General features: G+C 35.9%; 1 protein-coding gene across 1 annotated transcript; it reads left to right on the forward strand.

Moving 5' to 3' along the window:
* LOC18602370 lies at positions 3,016-16,601 on the forward strand. The gene is made up of 6 exons (XM_018118660.1): positions 3,016-3,212; positions 3,714-4,253; positions 4,348-4,497; positions 5,716-5,904; positions 6,068-6,489; positions 15,900-16,601. The coding sequence occupies exons 1-6, from the start codon at positions 3,026-3,028 to the stop codon at positions 16,506-16,508; spliced, it is 2,097 nt and encodes a 698-aa protein (XP_017974149.1). The 5' UTR covers positions 3,016-3,025; the 3' UTR covers positions 16,509-16,601.

Below are 17,208 nucleotides of genomic sequence, written 5' to 3' on the forward strand. Positions count from 1 at the left end.
GTTGTTGTAGGTTCTAACTAAGCCTTAGAAAAGTTAATTTTGGGTTTTGGTTGATTCTGGGAAAAGCCATTGTTAAAGGTTGTGGTTGAGCTTGTGAAAAGCCATTTTGGGTTTTGGTTGATTCCGTAAAAAACCATTGTTAAAGGTTGTGGCTGAGCTTGTGAAAAGCCATTATAAAAACTTGATGGAAGCTTAGGAATTGTACTGATTTTAGTGAATTAGTTTGAAAATTCCTGATCAAGAGATCAAGATAATGGATGCAGGTCAAGGAGACCGAACCACTATAAATCATTGTGTTTTGTCTACCTTATTATATTTTCTTCTTACTCTTAGCACTTAAATCATTCCTCTAGCAAGCTTTAAACTTCCAATTTCAAATTCCTTTAATAAACTCTTTACTTGGAAGGAATTTTAGTGTCATTCCAAAAGTGCTATTCACCCCCTCTAGCATGCTTTTTGGGACCAACATACAGCGCTAAGTCTTTTGTTTAGCTAAAGCATCCTTGCCTTGTCAGGGCATTCTAGCATTGATGTTTCCATGACCGTAACGCTCTACGCTCTATCTGGAATTTCTAAGTTGAACTACTTTGACTTTTGATGCAATTGTTTCCTTCTTTGATATTGAATTAGGTAAATTGATAAACATAAAAGTTGTAGCTCTACCTCTGAACTTTTCAATAGTTCAAGAATCATATCAATTGGACTTCTGTAATGAAAGATATGCTTGAAATACTGAAACATGTATAATGAAAGTCTATACTTTTTTTTTATATTTGGAGGAAGGGGGATAAGCACCCTATTCTTTTTGAGAAGGAGATCGTGCACCAAATGCTTAGGTGTAGTGGAAGTTTGCACCTTGAATGCATTCTTTTTCACAAAATATCACTTTTTTCATAGCATACCTATAAAAGCAACCTGCTAACTTAAATAATAACTTAACTTAAAGTAAAATATCATAAAATAACTTAAAGTAATTGAACCCAATATAATTAACTTAAATAAAATAAATGATTAAAAATAACTAATACTTAAACTAAATCTCAAGAACTTAGACAAAACACACCCAAAATTATGATCAAATAACTCTATAAAATAAAGTTATCACAAGGTAATCAAATTCAATTTCTAGATTGCACCTCTTAATAGTTTTGTTTGTATTAAAACCTACTAAGGAGATCCACGGTAGTTAGCACGTGTTTTGTTTTAAATTTAATTTTATTATGCTACGTATGATCTCTTCCATGTCGTTCTCAACAAAGGATTGCAACAAAGATTGTTGTATTGAAGAATCGTGAATAGGAGTTGCAAATATGACTACTTCTTCCAATGATCGTTCTTTTCAAGAATAATTAGATATGTCAAAAGAGATTGCAAAAAAAATTGTTTTATTGAAGAATCGTGAAGAGGAGTTGTGAAGATAATTAAATGCTTCCTCCAATAGCAACCCTTTTCTAGAATAATTAGATTAACATAGCGACTCTTCTCTATGAGACTTTTTAATTGGTTGCTCATTTATTAGCTTTGTAGATTCATCAGAGTAATGCTATTCATATAAGTGTTATACACTCACACTTCATATTAGTATGAGTGGCCAAAGAGAAACCCCTCAACTTTCCATCAAGGAAGGTAACTCTTAACTTGATGTGAAAAAGATTAGTTCAACCCCTTAAATAAGTAAACATAGGAGTTGTGGCCAATTTGTGAGTAATAAGTTAGGGCCAAGAAATGAACAATAGAGTTTGCGGCCAATAACATAGCATCATTACAGCCAAATGATGAGCTATAAAGCTAGCGAATGAAATATGAATGATGAATTGTGGTCAAATAATAAACGATAAAGCTTGTGATCAATAGAAAAATGCCATTGCAATCAAAATATGAGTGGTAAAGCCTATGACTGAAGTAAGAGTGATGAGCTATAGTTAAATACTGAGCTATAGTTAAATACTGAGTGATATTATTGCAGCCAAAGTATGAGTGGTAAAACTTACGGCTGAAATAAGAGTGATAAATTATGGTCAAAGAATGAACAATGAAGCTTGAAACTAAAAGTATAATATAATTGCAGTCAAAGTATAAGCAGTAAAGCTAGCGGTAGAAATATGAATTTCTTTTCTTTCCAAATGTCAAATTTCAATACATAAAGTAATGAAGAGTCAAAATCATAGAAATATCATACATGAGCACGAAGCAGGTTATTCTGGACCTTGTTATTCTCAATTAGTAACTCTCTTACTTGCGTTTCTTGTGGAATATTCTACGCAAGTCTTGACATTTTAAAAGTAAATGACCAACTATTCTGTGATAGTCACAATATATTGTAGGAGTTAGGTCAAAGAATAATGCATTGAGTGAAAAATGTGTTATTCTTTTAGAAACATTAAAGGATTAACTAGAAGTCTTTATTCACGCATTTGTTTCAAAATTTTCACTCAAATGGACTCTACAAGTAAAGGAGTTAGGTCAAAGAATAATGCATTGAGTGAAAATTTTGAAAAATGCTTAAGGATTAAGTACCGTTATTTGTTTTTTTTTAAACAGAGATTAAATAACACCATTTGTTATTTTTTTTCTTTCAAAACCTTCTTACTTCTTTGAGTAAGCCAGGTATTCTTATTCAATAAAAAATGACTTTTTTTTTGCTTTAATTTTTTCATTTATAACAACTTTTAAGGAAGTGAAAGGCATCTAAGAAAATTAATAGTAACAAAAAAAATCTAAACAATTTGAAGAAGTTAAAGGTTGAGAAAATAATTGAGAAAAGTTGGAATGTTGTAGAAGAGCATAAAGTTAAAGAGAGGATAAAGAGTCAATTGAAACGTGAGATTATAAAGAAGTAATTGAGACTTTATTTGATATTTATTTTTAGTATTTGCTTTTGAAATACAAAATGTTTTTCCCGACAAAAATATATACGGAGCTTAATTAATTAATTAAAAATGGGGACCGTTGGATTTCATAATTAAGCCTTCATCATTCTATAAATTCATCAGAACTTGCTCTTCATTCGCCAAGATTGCCACCGATGGCTGATCAAGACGCAAAACAGAATAAGCCACTTTTACCAGGCCAACCATCAAAAGGAGAAAATACACTCCGACCAGTTGGCCGCTTTGGTAATATAAATCTTGACGATGAGCTAGACGAAGCGAAGGCAGGAGAGTCATTATCATCGATCCATTATACTAACGAAAATGAGAACAATACTGAAGGTACGCAAGGCAATTTCATTGGATATTTGCATCAATATTCCAATGAATTCTTTTACATCTAACTCATGAATTTACCTACTTGGTTTGTTGAGTTTTAGGTTGATTAAAATTTAAATTTTTATTTGCATACAATATTAACTAATTGTATAATTTTAAATTTTTTATCTCATATTATATCTTAATCTCATCTTACTATGAAAGTGGATGTGTAAGTTTTAAAAAGGTAAGTAGTTCTCTGGAAGCCGTAACTCTTTGTTAGAGTAAGAGTAAGTGAGTATTTTTGAGAGGAGTGTGTACAAGAGTCTTTGAGTTTGGTTTGGGATATATAGAAATTTTTTTATTATAATTTAATTTTTCAATAGTAGAACTGCTTTACTTTGTGAACGTTGATAAAAAGTTAAATCACATAAATTTTTATATTTTTCTGTTTACTTTATGTTTTTGGATTTATTTTTATTATTTCTGGGACAATTATCATAGGAATATGATCGTCTGTCATAGGTATGATAAGGCGCCTAATGGAGAAAAAGAAGCAGGACGAGGGGAACCTGGATCTGGGGCTTGATCGATATGAGCCGCTTTGGGAGGCTATATCCCTTGAAGATTGGAAAGAAGTTAAAAAGCAACTGGATAGCAACCCGCTTGCTCTTACATCTCCAATAACAGCGCTTTACGAGACGGTTTTGCACATTTTGGTGAATTCGAAGGAAGCCCTTTGGCTTGTTGAGGAAATCATAGACCAAATTGACTCGGATTCGCTTGGAAAAACTGACCATCAACATGACACACCTCTAAGCATCGCGGCCTATGTGGGGAACGCTGAAGCTGCGATGATGATGGCACGCAAGAGCCCAGAATTGCTGACAAAGATTAACCACAGTAATGATTCTCCGTTTCACGCTGCCGCCAGGTTCGGGCACGAGGAAACTTTTAGCCGTCTTTTAACAGTAGCTCAAACAACTCAAATGGATGATCAGAGCTTCTTTTCCGGAGATAATGGTGCTACGATGGTTCAATATCTCATATCTTCTAATCTCTATGGTAAAGAAAAACTCACCGGTCTAACTTGATCTTATATATACATATTACAATAACTGGGCTTTCATTTTGTTCCCCTAATTAATTGCATGCAGAGGTTTAGCCCTTGATCTGCTAAAGCGCTATCCAAAATTAGGTCGTGAAAATCTCAGGCAAAGGAGAAGAATTCTGAAAGAATTGGCTAAAAAGCCTCTCGGATTTGAAAGTGGATGTAAGTTTGGATTTTGGGAACGCTTGATCTATAAAGGTTTGTCTCTTAGATTCATATTTATCCATTGGCATGCACACATCCTTTATGCTCAAATATTGACTATACAGAGGAAGAGGTCAGGGAAGGCTCAGAGGGCCTGATTGTTAAAAAGTTGTCTCTCCCCTTAAATTTGGTAAAAATATGGCATTAAACAAAAACAATAACTACATCCAAAATAAGCATTAACTAAGTATGCACCATCACTTGTCATCGGAACTTATAAAGATGTTTAAATATATATATATATATATATATATTACTATTCTATAATTTTAATTTCCTTAAGCGATTCATTCTCTTAAAATTTCAGTAACGTTGAGATATTCTTGAATGAAATATTTGATATTCAGGATGCTAATTTAGTCCAAACTCCAAACTCAGTATTGAATGAAATTAAACCAAATTAAGTAAATCAATCAATTTTGTTGAGGGAACATAAGTACATATGAAGTGTTTCGATTTTACGGTTTGGGAATTCAACTGCACCAAAAGAGGAGATTTTGGTTAGATAGGATTTTTAAGGTTGAGTTTTGCTTGGCTTATCAAAATCGGACAAATGAATTATCTTAATAATTTTGAGAAGTCATAACTATTTTTTTAAAATGAAATTAATCACATAATTAAATTTATCATTTTCAATAGAAAGTATAAACTATGATTAAGATTTATTGAGAAAATTAAGTTTCAATCTACAAAGTAAAATTAGGATTAGAGAGTATAATTATTGTCTTGAATATATTAGCATACGCTTGTTCAAAAAATATCACCAAATTAATTATGTATTATCCCTTTTAACATTGATTGAATGGTCTTAATTTTATATTTAATATTGTTTTCCAATAAGAAGTTTTTTTTTTTTGGTTTATTATGTTTTTCATCTTTTTGACATTGTTTTGATATTTAAATATTAGAAAGTTTGTCTCATGATATTGTAAACACTTTTGATGAGATCTAAAAACAATTACCCCATCTAAAAGGATTTTTAAGAAAATCATTTTATTTTTTAATTTTCATGTCAAGTCAAACGCAATGATTTAATTAAGACATATTGAAGGAATACCAATTTGGATATCGCGATATATATCAATCATGAGTACATCAAAGAAAACCATTAATGTTAAAACTATCAAAGCAAATGCAATCACATCGGTTAGTGCTATTTCTTAACGTTATCTTTTTTTTTTTTCCATTTAATTTCTATACCAATCTTTGCAGGCATTTCGGTGACAAAGGAAGTTACTGTTCCTTCCATTCAGGCCGAAAATGATGATTGCTTGCAAATTAATATTGTTGATAGAGATAATAAAGTGAATCCTACCAACAGTGATGGGGAGCCTAAGATGAGCTCAATAGATTTCTTCGCATATTGTAGACAACAAGCCTATTCCATAATGGGTTTAATGTGTAAGTCTCTCACTTAAATTAAATTAATTCTCTTACTTATCTAGGTCAAACAAAATCTACTTGAATTTGGTCATAACTGGATCTTTTAGCTCCTAATTAGCATATATTTATCTCACGTACTTTTGAATTTAAAAACTTTTATTTCTTACCTCTTAAATGGCAGTTCCAAGCGTCAAACGCATTTATCGAACTAAGTTGATGAATGAGCAAGCTCGTCAACTCGTCAAATCAATGTGCGCCGGAGTCGTCTGGACTTTCCCCGAAGCCTCATATACATTAAAATTGCCAGTTTTAAAAGCTGCAAGTTTGGGGATTCAAGAGATTGTTCAAGAGATTTTAAAAGTATACAAAGCTTCAACAATGTTCTATGATGATAACAACTATAATATCTTTCAGCTTGCAGTTTTACATCGCCGAGAGAAGGTTTTCAATTTGGTCTACAAAATGGGTCTATCTCAAAAATGGGTAGCCAGTTATCCATGCAAGGACAATGAAAACATACTGCATTTGGCTGGGAGGTGTGCATCTTCAAGGCATATTAACGGTGCAGCTGTGCAAATGCAGTGGGAGATGCAATGGTTCACGGTAATAAATCTTTACTAGCATATGATAATTTACTAATGGTATTTTTTTCGTTTTAGATTGTTTGACATGAGACTTAAAGGCAGACAATTGAATTGTCCGACACTTAAAAGTCTTTGCATATTTTTCTTTTATAAGCCATTGACGATTTCATCAAGCATAACCCTCTCAATAAAATAAAGTCTGTCCATACATCAAAACCATGTACGGAGCATCATGCTCACAATCACGCCTCCTGTACAAAACATCCGTTTACAAGACAGCTCCTTAGACAATCCTAACAAAAAATCACATTTAACCTATTTAGGATCCGTCTAAAATATGATTAATTAACCGTTTTCACTGATTAATTAATCAGTGGAAGATACGTTGAGTTTTGAACCCAATAGCTTGAACATTTCTTTTTAGAAAAAGTTGGTAAACCTAAGATCTCTGTCACTGATAATGCTCTTCGGAACACCCCAATATTTTACCACATGTTTAAAAACTGTGCGAGCCATTTTTTCTGTAGAGCCAAACTTTTGTACTGGAATGAACGTCGCATTCTGGGAAAATCGGTCCACCACTACCAAGATTGCTATCATGTCCCCCATTTTAGGAAGTCCTACAATAAAGTCTAAAGAGATACTTACCTAAGGCTCATTCAGCACTGGTAGAGGTTTGAGCATTCCAACCGGTCTCTGTCTGTCTACTTTGTCCTCCTGACAAATGAGGCATGTCTTCGTATAATCCATCACATCCTGTCATATATGAGGCCAATAATAATCTTGTTTCAATAGTGCAATAGTCTGCTGCCAACCTGGATGTCCTGCCCAAGGAGTGTCGTGACATTCTCGCATTAGTTTCTATCTAAGCTCTCTTACTCTTGGAACAAATATGCGAGGTCCTTTTGTTAGTAGGAGTCCATTTTCCACCCAAAAGTATTTTGACTTTTCGCTCTCCACCAACTTCCTACTGGTCATTGCTTGAGGGTCTCGATGCAAATTTTTCTTAATCAGATTACAAATATCTATGGTAACTCTGCTGGCTGTCATTGGCACAATCACCCTTAGAGCTGCAAATTCGACCTTCTTATTGAGGGCATCCACTACATGGTTCGCTTTTTCAACTTTATGCTTGAAGGAGAAATTAAACTCTGCTAGTAACTCTTACCATCTTGCCTGTTTAGCTGTAAGTTTTGGTTGTGTGAAGAATTGACTTACGATTGTATAGTCAGTCTTAACCACGAATTGTGATCTTAGCAAGTAGAGTCGTTAGGCCTGTAAACAGTGAATCATTGTAAGTAGTTCTTTTTCTTGTGCTGTGTATCTCCTTTCAACTTCATTCAGCTTTCGACTTTCGAATGCTATCGAATATCCTTCTTGTAACAATACTTCTCCAAGGGCAAAGTTTGATGCATCCGTCTATACCTCGAAAGGCTTTCCAATATCAGGGAGTGATATCACAAGATTCGTCATCATCGTGTCCTTCAAACCTTCGAAGGCTTCTTGGCACTGCGGCGTCCGGTTTCACTTTTGTCCCTTTTTTAGCAATTTTGTCAATGCTACTATTCTTTTTGAATATCTTCTATAAATCTTCGATAATAATTGGCTAGCCCTAAGAAAGAATGAAACTTAATTGTATTCTTAGGGGTGGCTCATTCTTTGATAGCCTTCACTTTTTGCATATCTATTCGGATGTGCCTTTATTCAATTATGTGGCCAAGAAATTGGATTAGGGTTTGTGCGAATGCACATTTCTCCCTTTTACATATAACTGGTGGTCACGTAGCCTTTGGAAGACTTGTTGTAAATGCCGTTGATGGTCCTCTAAGGTCAAACTATACACCACAATATCGTCTAACTAGATCACCACGAACTTGTCTAAATAATCATGAAACACTTGGTTCATCAGAGTGCAAAAGGTAACAGGAGCATTGGTTAGTCCAACAGGCATAACGTGAAATTCGAATGCGCCATTCCATGTGACGCAAGTGGTTTTCGACTCATCTCCCTCGGCCACTCTTACTTGATGGCAACTTGATCTCAAATCTAGTTTGGAGAACTACTTTGCACCACTTAGCTGGTCCAAGAGATCTGCTATAAGAGGGATAGGAAATTTATTTTTAATTGTGACTTTATTCAAAGCTTGATAATCCACGTATAATTGTCAACTCCCATCTTGCTTCTTCTAAAAAAGTACCAGGGCTCTAAAGGTGCTTTTGATGATAAGATGAATTCGGCTTGAATCAGCTCGTCTAATTGTTTTCTTAGCTTCGCTAACTTTGGAGGAGTCGTCTTGTATGGCCCTTTTACAGGTGGCTTGACTCTTGAAAGTAATTTTATCTCGTGATTTACATCTCGTTCTGGTGGTAGGACCCTTGGTAGTTGTTCTAGCATCATATCTTCAAATTCTTTCAAAACCAGTTTCACTTCTTCGAGTATTAGGTTTCTGTTATCTTCACCTTTGTAGATGGGCATAGCCATGTAAAATGGCTCACCTTTCTTGATCCCCTTCTTAAACTGTATAGCTGATATCATCTTTTTTCCACTCTTAAATAGGATTGTAGCCGATACCACACATGGTCGTTCTCCAAGAAACATTAAACAACTTGCAGCAGGGAAAGGGATGGCTTGTGCTTTCATCATAAAATCCAAGCCCAAGATAAAATCAAAATCATCTATAGTGGCTACAATCAAGTTTATCTTCCCTTCCCAAGAGCTAATCTTAATCTTTACGTCTTTAACATTTCCTATTATAATTGAAGCTGACGAGTTAATTGCTTTCATATGTCCAAAATCTTTCTCAACTTTAAGATCGCACCTATTTGCCTCTCTCGGGGTGATAAAAGTGTCTAAGGCTCCTATGTTGAGCATGACTTTGGTATTTTTCTCATTCAACAACACCTCTACATACATTAGACCTCGTTAGGGCTCCTTCTCCATATTTTCTAATTGTGCTTGCAAGGCACTGAGGAAATGAATAGAACCCATTCGTGTTGGCTTTTCCTCGGCTTCTTCGATTGTTGTGTACGGTAGGGGTGTCTCAACATTGGCAATACATATCGCACTAAGAGCTGCTCGATGAGAACAGTCAGCTACTTGATGAGGTTCCTTGCATAAAAAACAAGATATCGGTGGCTGTGGCTTGAAGTTTCATGGCTTGTTTGTTCTCAGTTAGGGTGAATCTCTAGTAAGTGGTCTTTTATCACCTCCTCACTTAAGGGTCTACTTACTCTCAAAAATTTTGCCCTACAGTTTGAGCTAAAGCTATTGGTCTTGGACCAAGTGTCTTTTCTTTTATTCGAGTTTTCACTATAATCAATAAGGCGTTCAGCAACCACTATTGCCTAAGTCACATCTTATACCCTTTGTCGCTGTAACTCCGTCCTCGTCCATGGTTTCAAACCTTCAAGGAAATAAAACAGTTTATCTTTTTCAATCATATCCCTAATATCTAGCATCAAAGTAGAAAAGTTCCTCACAAACTCTCGCACTAATCCTGTTTGTGACAACTCCTACAACTTCCATTGTGCCATATACTCAACATTCTCAAGGAAAAACTAGTTCTTTAATACTTGCTATGGGTCCACCCAAGTGTTGATACGACACTCCCCACCGATGAATTTGGAATGCCACCACATCTTTGTGTCCCCAGTAAGATACATTGAAGCCATCGCCACTTTGTCCCCCTCCGACTCTGTGTGCACAGGTTGAAAATTTTGTTCCATATCAAAAAAGAAGTTCTACAACTCCTTAGCATCTTAGACCCCTTCATATCGCTTGGGTTCTGATACTTTGGCCATTTTCCCTCAATCTCTTGGATTCCCACCAGCATTACTTGCAACAATAACCAAAACATTTACATAGGCTTTCAGTTCTTCAATCTCACCTTGAAAAGTGCTCAATGCATCCCTAGTCTCATCACTCAAGGTATTAATCATCTCGGGCAGTTCTCGCTAGACTGTCTCAATTTCATCTATTCATTCGTGCGGAACCATTTGAACTTTTACTATGGCCACCGTGGCCTCTAGCTCGTCAATCTCTGATGGTCCTCTGGTGTAATCCTCGTGGTCACTATTTGTACACTTTTAAATAAGCACATCTTGCTTGTGGTCTGATACCAACTGTGATGAACTTCGCTCCTTCGCCTAAGTATGCGATAGTTCATGTGGCACTTAAGTGGATGCTTCCACGCAAGTTAATCAATACTCAATTATATCTGATCCAACATTAATAATAACAATAAATCAGACTAAGAGAACCTGCATCAAAATCAAAAGGCATATTGAATGCCATATATGCAACCACTGAGTTATAAAAAGAAAAAATATTTTATTAATATAAAATTAATTACAAAGGGACTGAGACATGCCATCGTTGGGCCATAGGGGCAGCCTTAGATGATTTGCTGCAAACATACCTTTACTAGTGAGGCAGCCCAACAATCTGCCAATTGCTTACCTCTTATGAAGAGTTTACGAAATTTTACAAGTATTCTACCAATAGCCATTATAATGCTTGAAATGAAAACATTTCTTTTCTAAAGGTTCTCTCCCCCTAAAGACTTAACAAGTATTTGTGGAGGTGTCACCACGAGCCATTACATTGTTTGAAAGAGGGACATGTCCCTTACAGGTATAAAATACTCAATCTCATAGACAATTCTACACTATCATAATCCGATACAAGGTTAGCTCATAACACTCTGCATAGTTTGAGTCATTCTCCTCTATTGGTCTCGAAAATAACACTAGCATCTTTCCTTTTCATCCCTCAACACTCCTCCAACTCCCTCTACCTTGGTTTTCCTTTTACTACCCCATCAATGTCAAACTTAAGGGAATTTCCATATGGAGGTTTCCATGCCTCCTTTTGCCCCTCTCTCTCTCTCTCNCTCCTTCTTCCTCCTCTCTCTCTCTCTCTCTCTCTCTCTCTTCTTTTTTCCACTATGAAACTATCCTCTCCTTTGGATTTTGCCACCATGCTAACTCAACAAATTCTTTATCCTCTTCGTATGCTTTCACCCAACAAAAAGATCTTAGTTTTACCAATACCACTAAAGTTTTAATCTCCCATTTCTTTCAAAAATCATTTCATACCTAGCCGCCTAAAGAGACGACATTGTAGCTCCCAAATAAGCATTCCTCTCATTTTTTTCGCCTCAAATCTTCCTAGATCTACTCACTGTTCCATAAAAGAAGCAATCAAATATGGAAGACAACCCACTGTACCCCGCCACTCATAATCTTCTCCCAATACCTCAAACTCCAATCGCAATTCAACAATACATGGTCGTAATCCTCCTCACTTTCCTTGCGCCATGGGCATAGTTTCTCTTCAATTAACAAAGAAACTCCTCTGGTAACTTGAAATTCTTTACTACGAATTTTCTCCAAGTAAACTAACTACGAAAAGCACTGAACCTTTGGTGGGACTTCTGCTTTTCATATCCATCCAAAAAACTTCTCATCGAAACCTCAGGGAGATTGCCAATAAAATGAGTGACATTTTTTAAAGAAAAACACCCATGATTGTCAAATTTCCAAATAAGTCGATCCTCTTCTCCTTTTCTGATTCTTACTCCCTCCAATTTCTTTCAAATGTCTTTCCAAATCTTTCTACCGCTTGTACAATTGCCTACGGAATTCAAAATACCCATTTTCTCTCTCTCTCTCTCTCTCCTATTTCTTCCTCCACAAATAATCACATACCCTCGCCTTCTTTTTTATGTCAATCATCAATTTTATTAACAAAAAACCGATTACAAAGATTAGAAAAGTGCATACAATCACTAAGATCAGATAGATTCAGTGATATAGTGCTTACACACTTGAAAAAACATCATACAGCCACCAGAAATATTCATAACTAATACATGCCCTCATCTAAAGCAACTCAAGTTTTCTTAAAAAAAAAAGGCATACAATGAGCAGAACAGCATTCCACTAACTATATCGCCATTAATACGTTACTGCAACATTATATAGGAACAGCGACAAACCACTAGCATTGCATTAACTGCATGGAACATCGGCAGAAAATCATCATATTCAATAGAAACATAGGCACAATCATCATTCGAAAACAAAAAACAGACAACACATCCTAGTAAAATCACCTCCTTATCAAACACTTCACCATAATGCAAAGAAGCATTCATTTCTATCAACCTGTACTTAGTCAATGAGTTTGCTAAAGAGTTAGCATCTCGAAGTGTGTGAATTAAGACAGCCAATCTTCATCACCAGTGAATCAATCTCATTGAAAACAACCCAATTGTTCTAATTGCACATATGCTCATTGCCCACCCATGTATTACACACTCGAAGCTTGAACCAGAATTCACACAAATAAAGATAAATAAAAACAGAGCAGAAAAAATTTCATCTGCAACAACCAACAAAAATCAAAAGCATCTGCAAATTAAAATGAAAATAAACAGAACCGAAAGACTGACAAGGCCTTTGTGCTCTCATTCTCCAGCTGCACCATCTTTTCCATAATTTCACCATCATTATCTGCAGCCTTATGACCCAGATGTTGACCAACATTGATAATTTCCTCATCTTCTTTTCTAATTAGAGCATTTCCGTTCAAAAAATCACCTTTTGAAAGAGAATCATTTGCAATTTTACTAGCTGAAGAATCGGTGTGCTCTTATTATGTCTCCTCCTTTTTTTTGTCCACTTTTTTATGCTTTTTATATTTCTTTTCACCCTTGAATCTCACATTCGGTTCAAATAAATCCATCCCTCTTCATAATTTTTCTCTTCTAGATAATTTTCGTCCACCTTCATATTCCAAATCACCCTCACCGATCCCCTTGCCTTCTTATTACATTCCAGGAAAAAGAGTTGTGGGGAAAAAGACTTTCAATGGCTTATCCGGGAACCAATCATCCAACCAAGACATTATTTTCTTTCCCTTTCCTAACAGCCACTGACATCCCTCAGTCCCCATGTAACTCAGTAAGCCTTCAACTTCCTTAAGGCTCACCACATCCTTCCACATTTTGGACGTGTTTAGTTTCTTCTTATCTGAAGGGATCCACTCAAGCTCCACTTCCCCGTATTTTGCCTTTTTTTACCTTTCTCCATAATGAATCCCGCTTCTTTTCGTACCTCCACACCACTATTTGCTTAAAAGTGCAATTTCTTATTCAACAGATTCAAGATACCTAACCATTCTCTCACCTTGGACCAACACATTGCCTCCCACTTAACCTTCATTATTTTCTTCTTCCCTTCACTACGCCCACAAGAAATTTCTTCTCATCTCATCATCCTTTCATGCCACAAGGGGAGGGATGACAACGTTGAATTGATCATAGTGACCACCCTCCTGAAAGTAGTTTACTTTTCCATCCCTTATCGGAGTTTCCAAGTAATTGAAGGATAAATCACTTGCCCTACAACTAAATCTAACTACTTTTTTTTTTTTTTAAGTTGGAATTTTATTGATAGCAGAAGCTAGAATGCCACGAAAAGTCTTAAACCTAGATAGTAAAAGACTTCTTTTGGCCTAGAAGCTAGCTTCGAAAGAAGCTTGAAACTATGCATTTGCAAAAGTGACCAGGCTGCTCAACCAGAAAATAGCAGCATCACAAAAAAGTACAACTACTGAACAAAAACAAAGTTTTAGCTGTACTCTACCCACGAGGAAGCAGAAGAACAACAAAGCAACGGCAAGCTTTTCCTTCACGAAACAAGTAGCTTCCTCAGAGAAAAACCAACCCCATACAAGATAAAACTAAAAACTATACCCTATCAAAGTAGAAATAGTGGACAAAAGGTAGCAAGAGAAAACATTGACAGGACATAGTGAAGCACCATCCCTGGCAGTAAACTTAACAAACGCCAGAGGCTCAAAATCTGGATAAGTTCTCATGCTGGAATCACCCTGAAAAGACATCCAGCAAGAGCATTCCATTCAGCCACGAAAAGCAGCGAGAAACCCCCCTGCACGCAAAGACAATCAACACCTTGGGCACATTCGACAATCAACCCCATCAACCAAAGTCGGCCATGAATCGCAAGCCTTGTCATCCCCGTGCAACCAAGACATAAGCAACCACCAGTAAATCCAAGTCATCCACAAATAACCAAATCATCCTTGAGCCACACCATCAAGCCATCCCTCCACCCCACAGTCCTTGGAAAGAATCAAACCAAGCTCCAAATACACGTCCAAAAAAACCAAAGAGCGACAACAGCTCTTAAAAAACAGCAGAAGGAACCTTGTCACCATTGGATAGCATAGACATCCACCAAAAGCATCCATCCTCAAGATCCCCCCAACAACCAACGTTGAACAAGACCCAACAAAATGCAAGTCAGCAGAGGAAACCCAACAAATTAGAAATTCAACAGAAACAAGGCAGCCCTCAACATCACCCCTCTGCAACGGCAGTCCCATCACCACTCTTTAACCCAAAAAACTCAGCATTACAAGACGGGCAACCCTTTTGCTGACAGTAGGAAGCTTAAACCAGAAACAGAACAAAGCCATAACTCAGGCTCCGAACACAGTGATTCAAATTATTATTGTTAAATTTTTTTCCAATTATTTTCTTTTCTTTTTTTTTTTTCGTTTTCGTTTTCTTCTTTTTTTCTTCTGGTTTCTCTTTTCCTTAAAAGTGAATTTGTATCCTTATTTCTGAAAATAACACCCAGTTTCAATTGAATAAGACCTCACTATTCTAGCAAAAATCAAGCCATTTGATCTACCCAATTAGAAAGGCAAGCTCGTGAACCATATCTCACTTAGCCCACGAAGAGAAAACCTCACAAGAGACTCATAATCCGACCCTCTCCCCCCCTTACCCCTCTACCTCATAAAAGAGCATGAAAGACAGTGCAGCATGAAGACAGAAGAAAGCACCCTTTTTTTCCCTTTCCTCGCCCCTCCCAAACCTCCTGGATCCTTCCTATCTTTCTCCCTACCATCAATGATCTCATCAATTAGAAGTATCCTATCCACTATCTGTCTACCTCTAACAAAACTTCTTTGACTATGGGAGACTAACGTCGTGATTACCCTTGTTAACCTCCCAAGGAGCTTAATGAAAATCTTACAGGATGAATTTATTAAACTAATTGACCCACATTCCCTAAGTCCTTTTGGACTATTGACTTTTGGTATTAGAGTCAGGGAGAATGAATTTAACCTTTTTTCCATGTTGCTAGTCCTACAAAATTACAAAACAAAATCTAACACATCATCCTTTCCTGTTTCCCATTCCTTCTTCATAATAATTGTACAAAATACTTTTCATTTCATTATCGATAAATAAATCAATGTTTTAGGAATGTTGTCATGGTGTAACAGTTGTTGCTCCACTACAAGGTTCCAATTTCTTACATGAGAATTAAAGGTAAATTAATTTTAAATTTTTTTTTATTAATTCTTTGTTTTTTTTTGGTTATCGCACAGGCAGTGGAAAAATTTGTCCATCCATTACTGCTGGAAGAACGAAACACTGAGAAGAAAACTCCAAGAGAAGTGTTTGATGATGAACATAAGAACTTGGTGAAGGAGGGGGAGAAATGGATGAGAGACACTGCTACATCATGTATGGTTGTGGATGCACTAATCATTGCTATGGTGTTTGCAGCAATAATCGCTGTGCCAGGAAACAATGAGAAAGGAATACCAAACTTTAGGCATGAAACACTTTTCGAAGTGTTTGTCATAGCAGATGCAGCTGCACTTTTTTCTTCTTCTGCTTCATTGTTGTTATTCGTGCGAATCTTGACTTCCCGCTACGCAGAGGAAGATTTTATTAAGGCCTTGCCGAAGAGTTTACTTTTGGGTCTTATCACCTTAATTTTTTCCATAGCAACCATGCTGGTAGCCTCTAGCTCAGCCTTGATTATGCTCATAGATGCAGTCCCTGGTCCAAAGGTGATGCCTAGGAAGTCGACCGTCATTCCGGTGGCCATATTGGTTGCTTTTCCAATTATCTTCTTTATATGGTCACAGTCTCATCTCCTCATTGACGTGCTTCTATCCACTTATTGCCCCACTATTCTTTGCTACTAAGTGACAAGTATTCTCTTTCTGTTTTACTTCTTGTGCACTCGAATGTTGAACCTCAATAAAAGCATAGATTGCCTTATTTTGAAATCCAAAATATATCAATCTCAATGAAGGATTGGAAATCAAAACTCATAATACTTGTGTAATGTTATAAATTTGTACTTTCCTACAGATATCTGTCTTTTTTATAATTCATTTGGGTTTCAATAATTTTAAACATTAAAAGTAAAAATTTATATATATAAATTAAGAATAGTAATAAAAAATAATATGCGGAGAAGAAATTCTTGCAAAGTAAGAATTTCAAATAGAAAATGTTGTTTAGATTTGTATAACATTTACAAAGATTAATAAACTTGGAAGAGACAAAAAAGACCCCTACAATTTAGAAAATACCCAAATAACCAAAAAATCCCTATCCCACTGACGTTAGTAAAAGACTGAAACATCCTCAATTTATTATAAAAATATAGAAATGCCCTCAACATTAAAGAGAAACTAAACATAAGGGACGAAAATGACCTCATCATTTCTTCAAATACCAATTATATATATCTCATAAAAAATTCCTATCATCTAAACTAGACTTAGCAATTTTGGACAAACACCAGAAGACACAAAATTGAATAAGTTTAGATTTAGCTTTATCATATTTCGTGTCTTAATTATGTTGACACGATTAACACGTTTAATTAATCGTGTT

Source organism: Theobroma cacao, chromosome 4 (genome assembly GCF_000208745.1).
Source record: "Theobroma cacao cultivar B97-61/B2 chromosome 4, Criollo_cocoa_genome_V2, whole genome shotgun sequence".
Classification (NCBI taxonomy): Eukaryota; Viridiplantae; Streptophyta; class Magnoliopsida; order Malvales; family Malvaceae; genus Theobroma; species Theobroma cacao.

What these genes read in the sequence shown, in the direction of transcription:
- LOC18602370 (XM_018118660.1), top strand. Translation starts at nt 3,026, where the DNA reads ATGGCTGATCAAGACGCAAAACAGAATAAGCCACTTTTACCAGGCCAA. An exon ending in AAATGAGAACAATACTGAAG is followed by an intron (nt 3,213 to 3,713) that starts GTACGCAAGGCA and finishes CGTCTGTCATAG; the next exon opens with GTATGATAAGGCGCCTAATG. An exon ending in CATATCTTCTAATCTCTATG is followed by an intron (nt 4,254 to 4,347) that starts GTAAAGAAAAAC and finishes TTGCATGCAGAG; the next exon opens with GTTTAGCCCTTGATCTGCTA.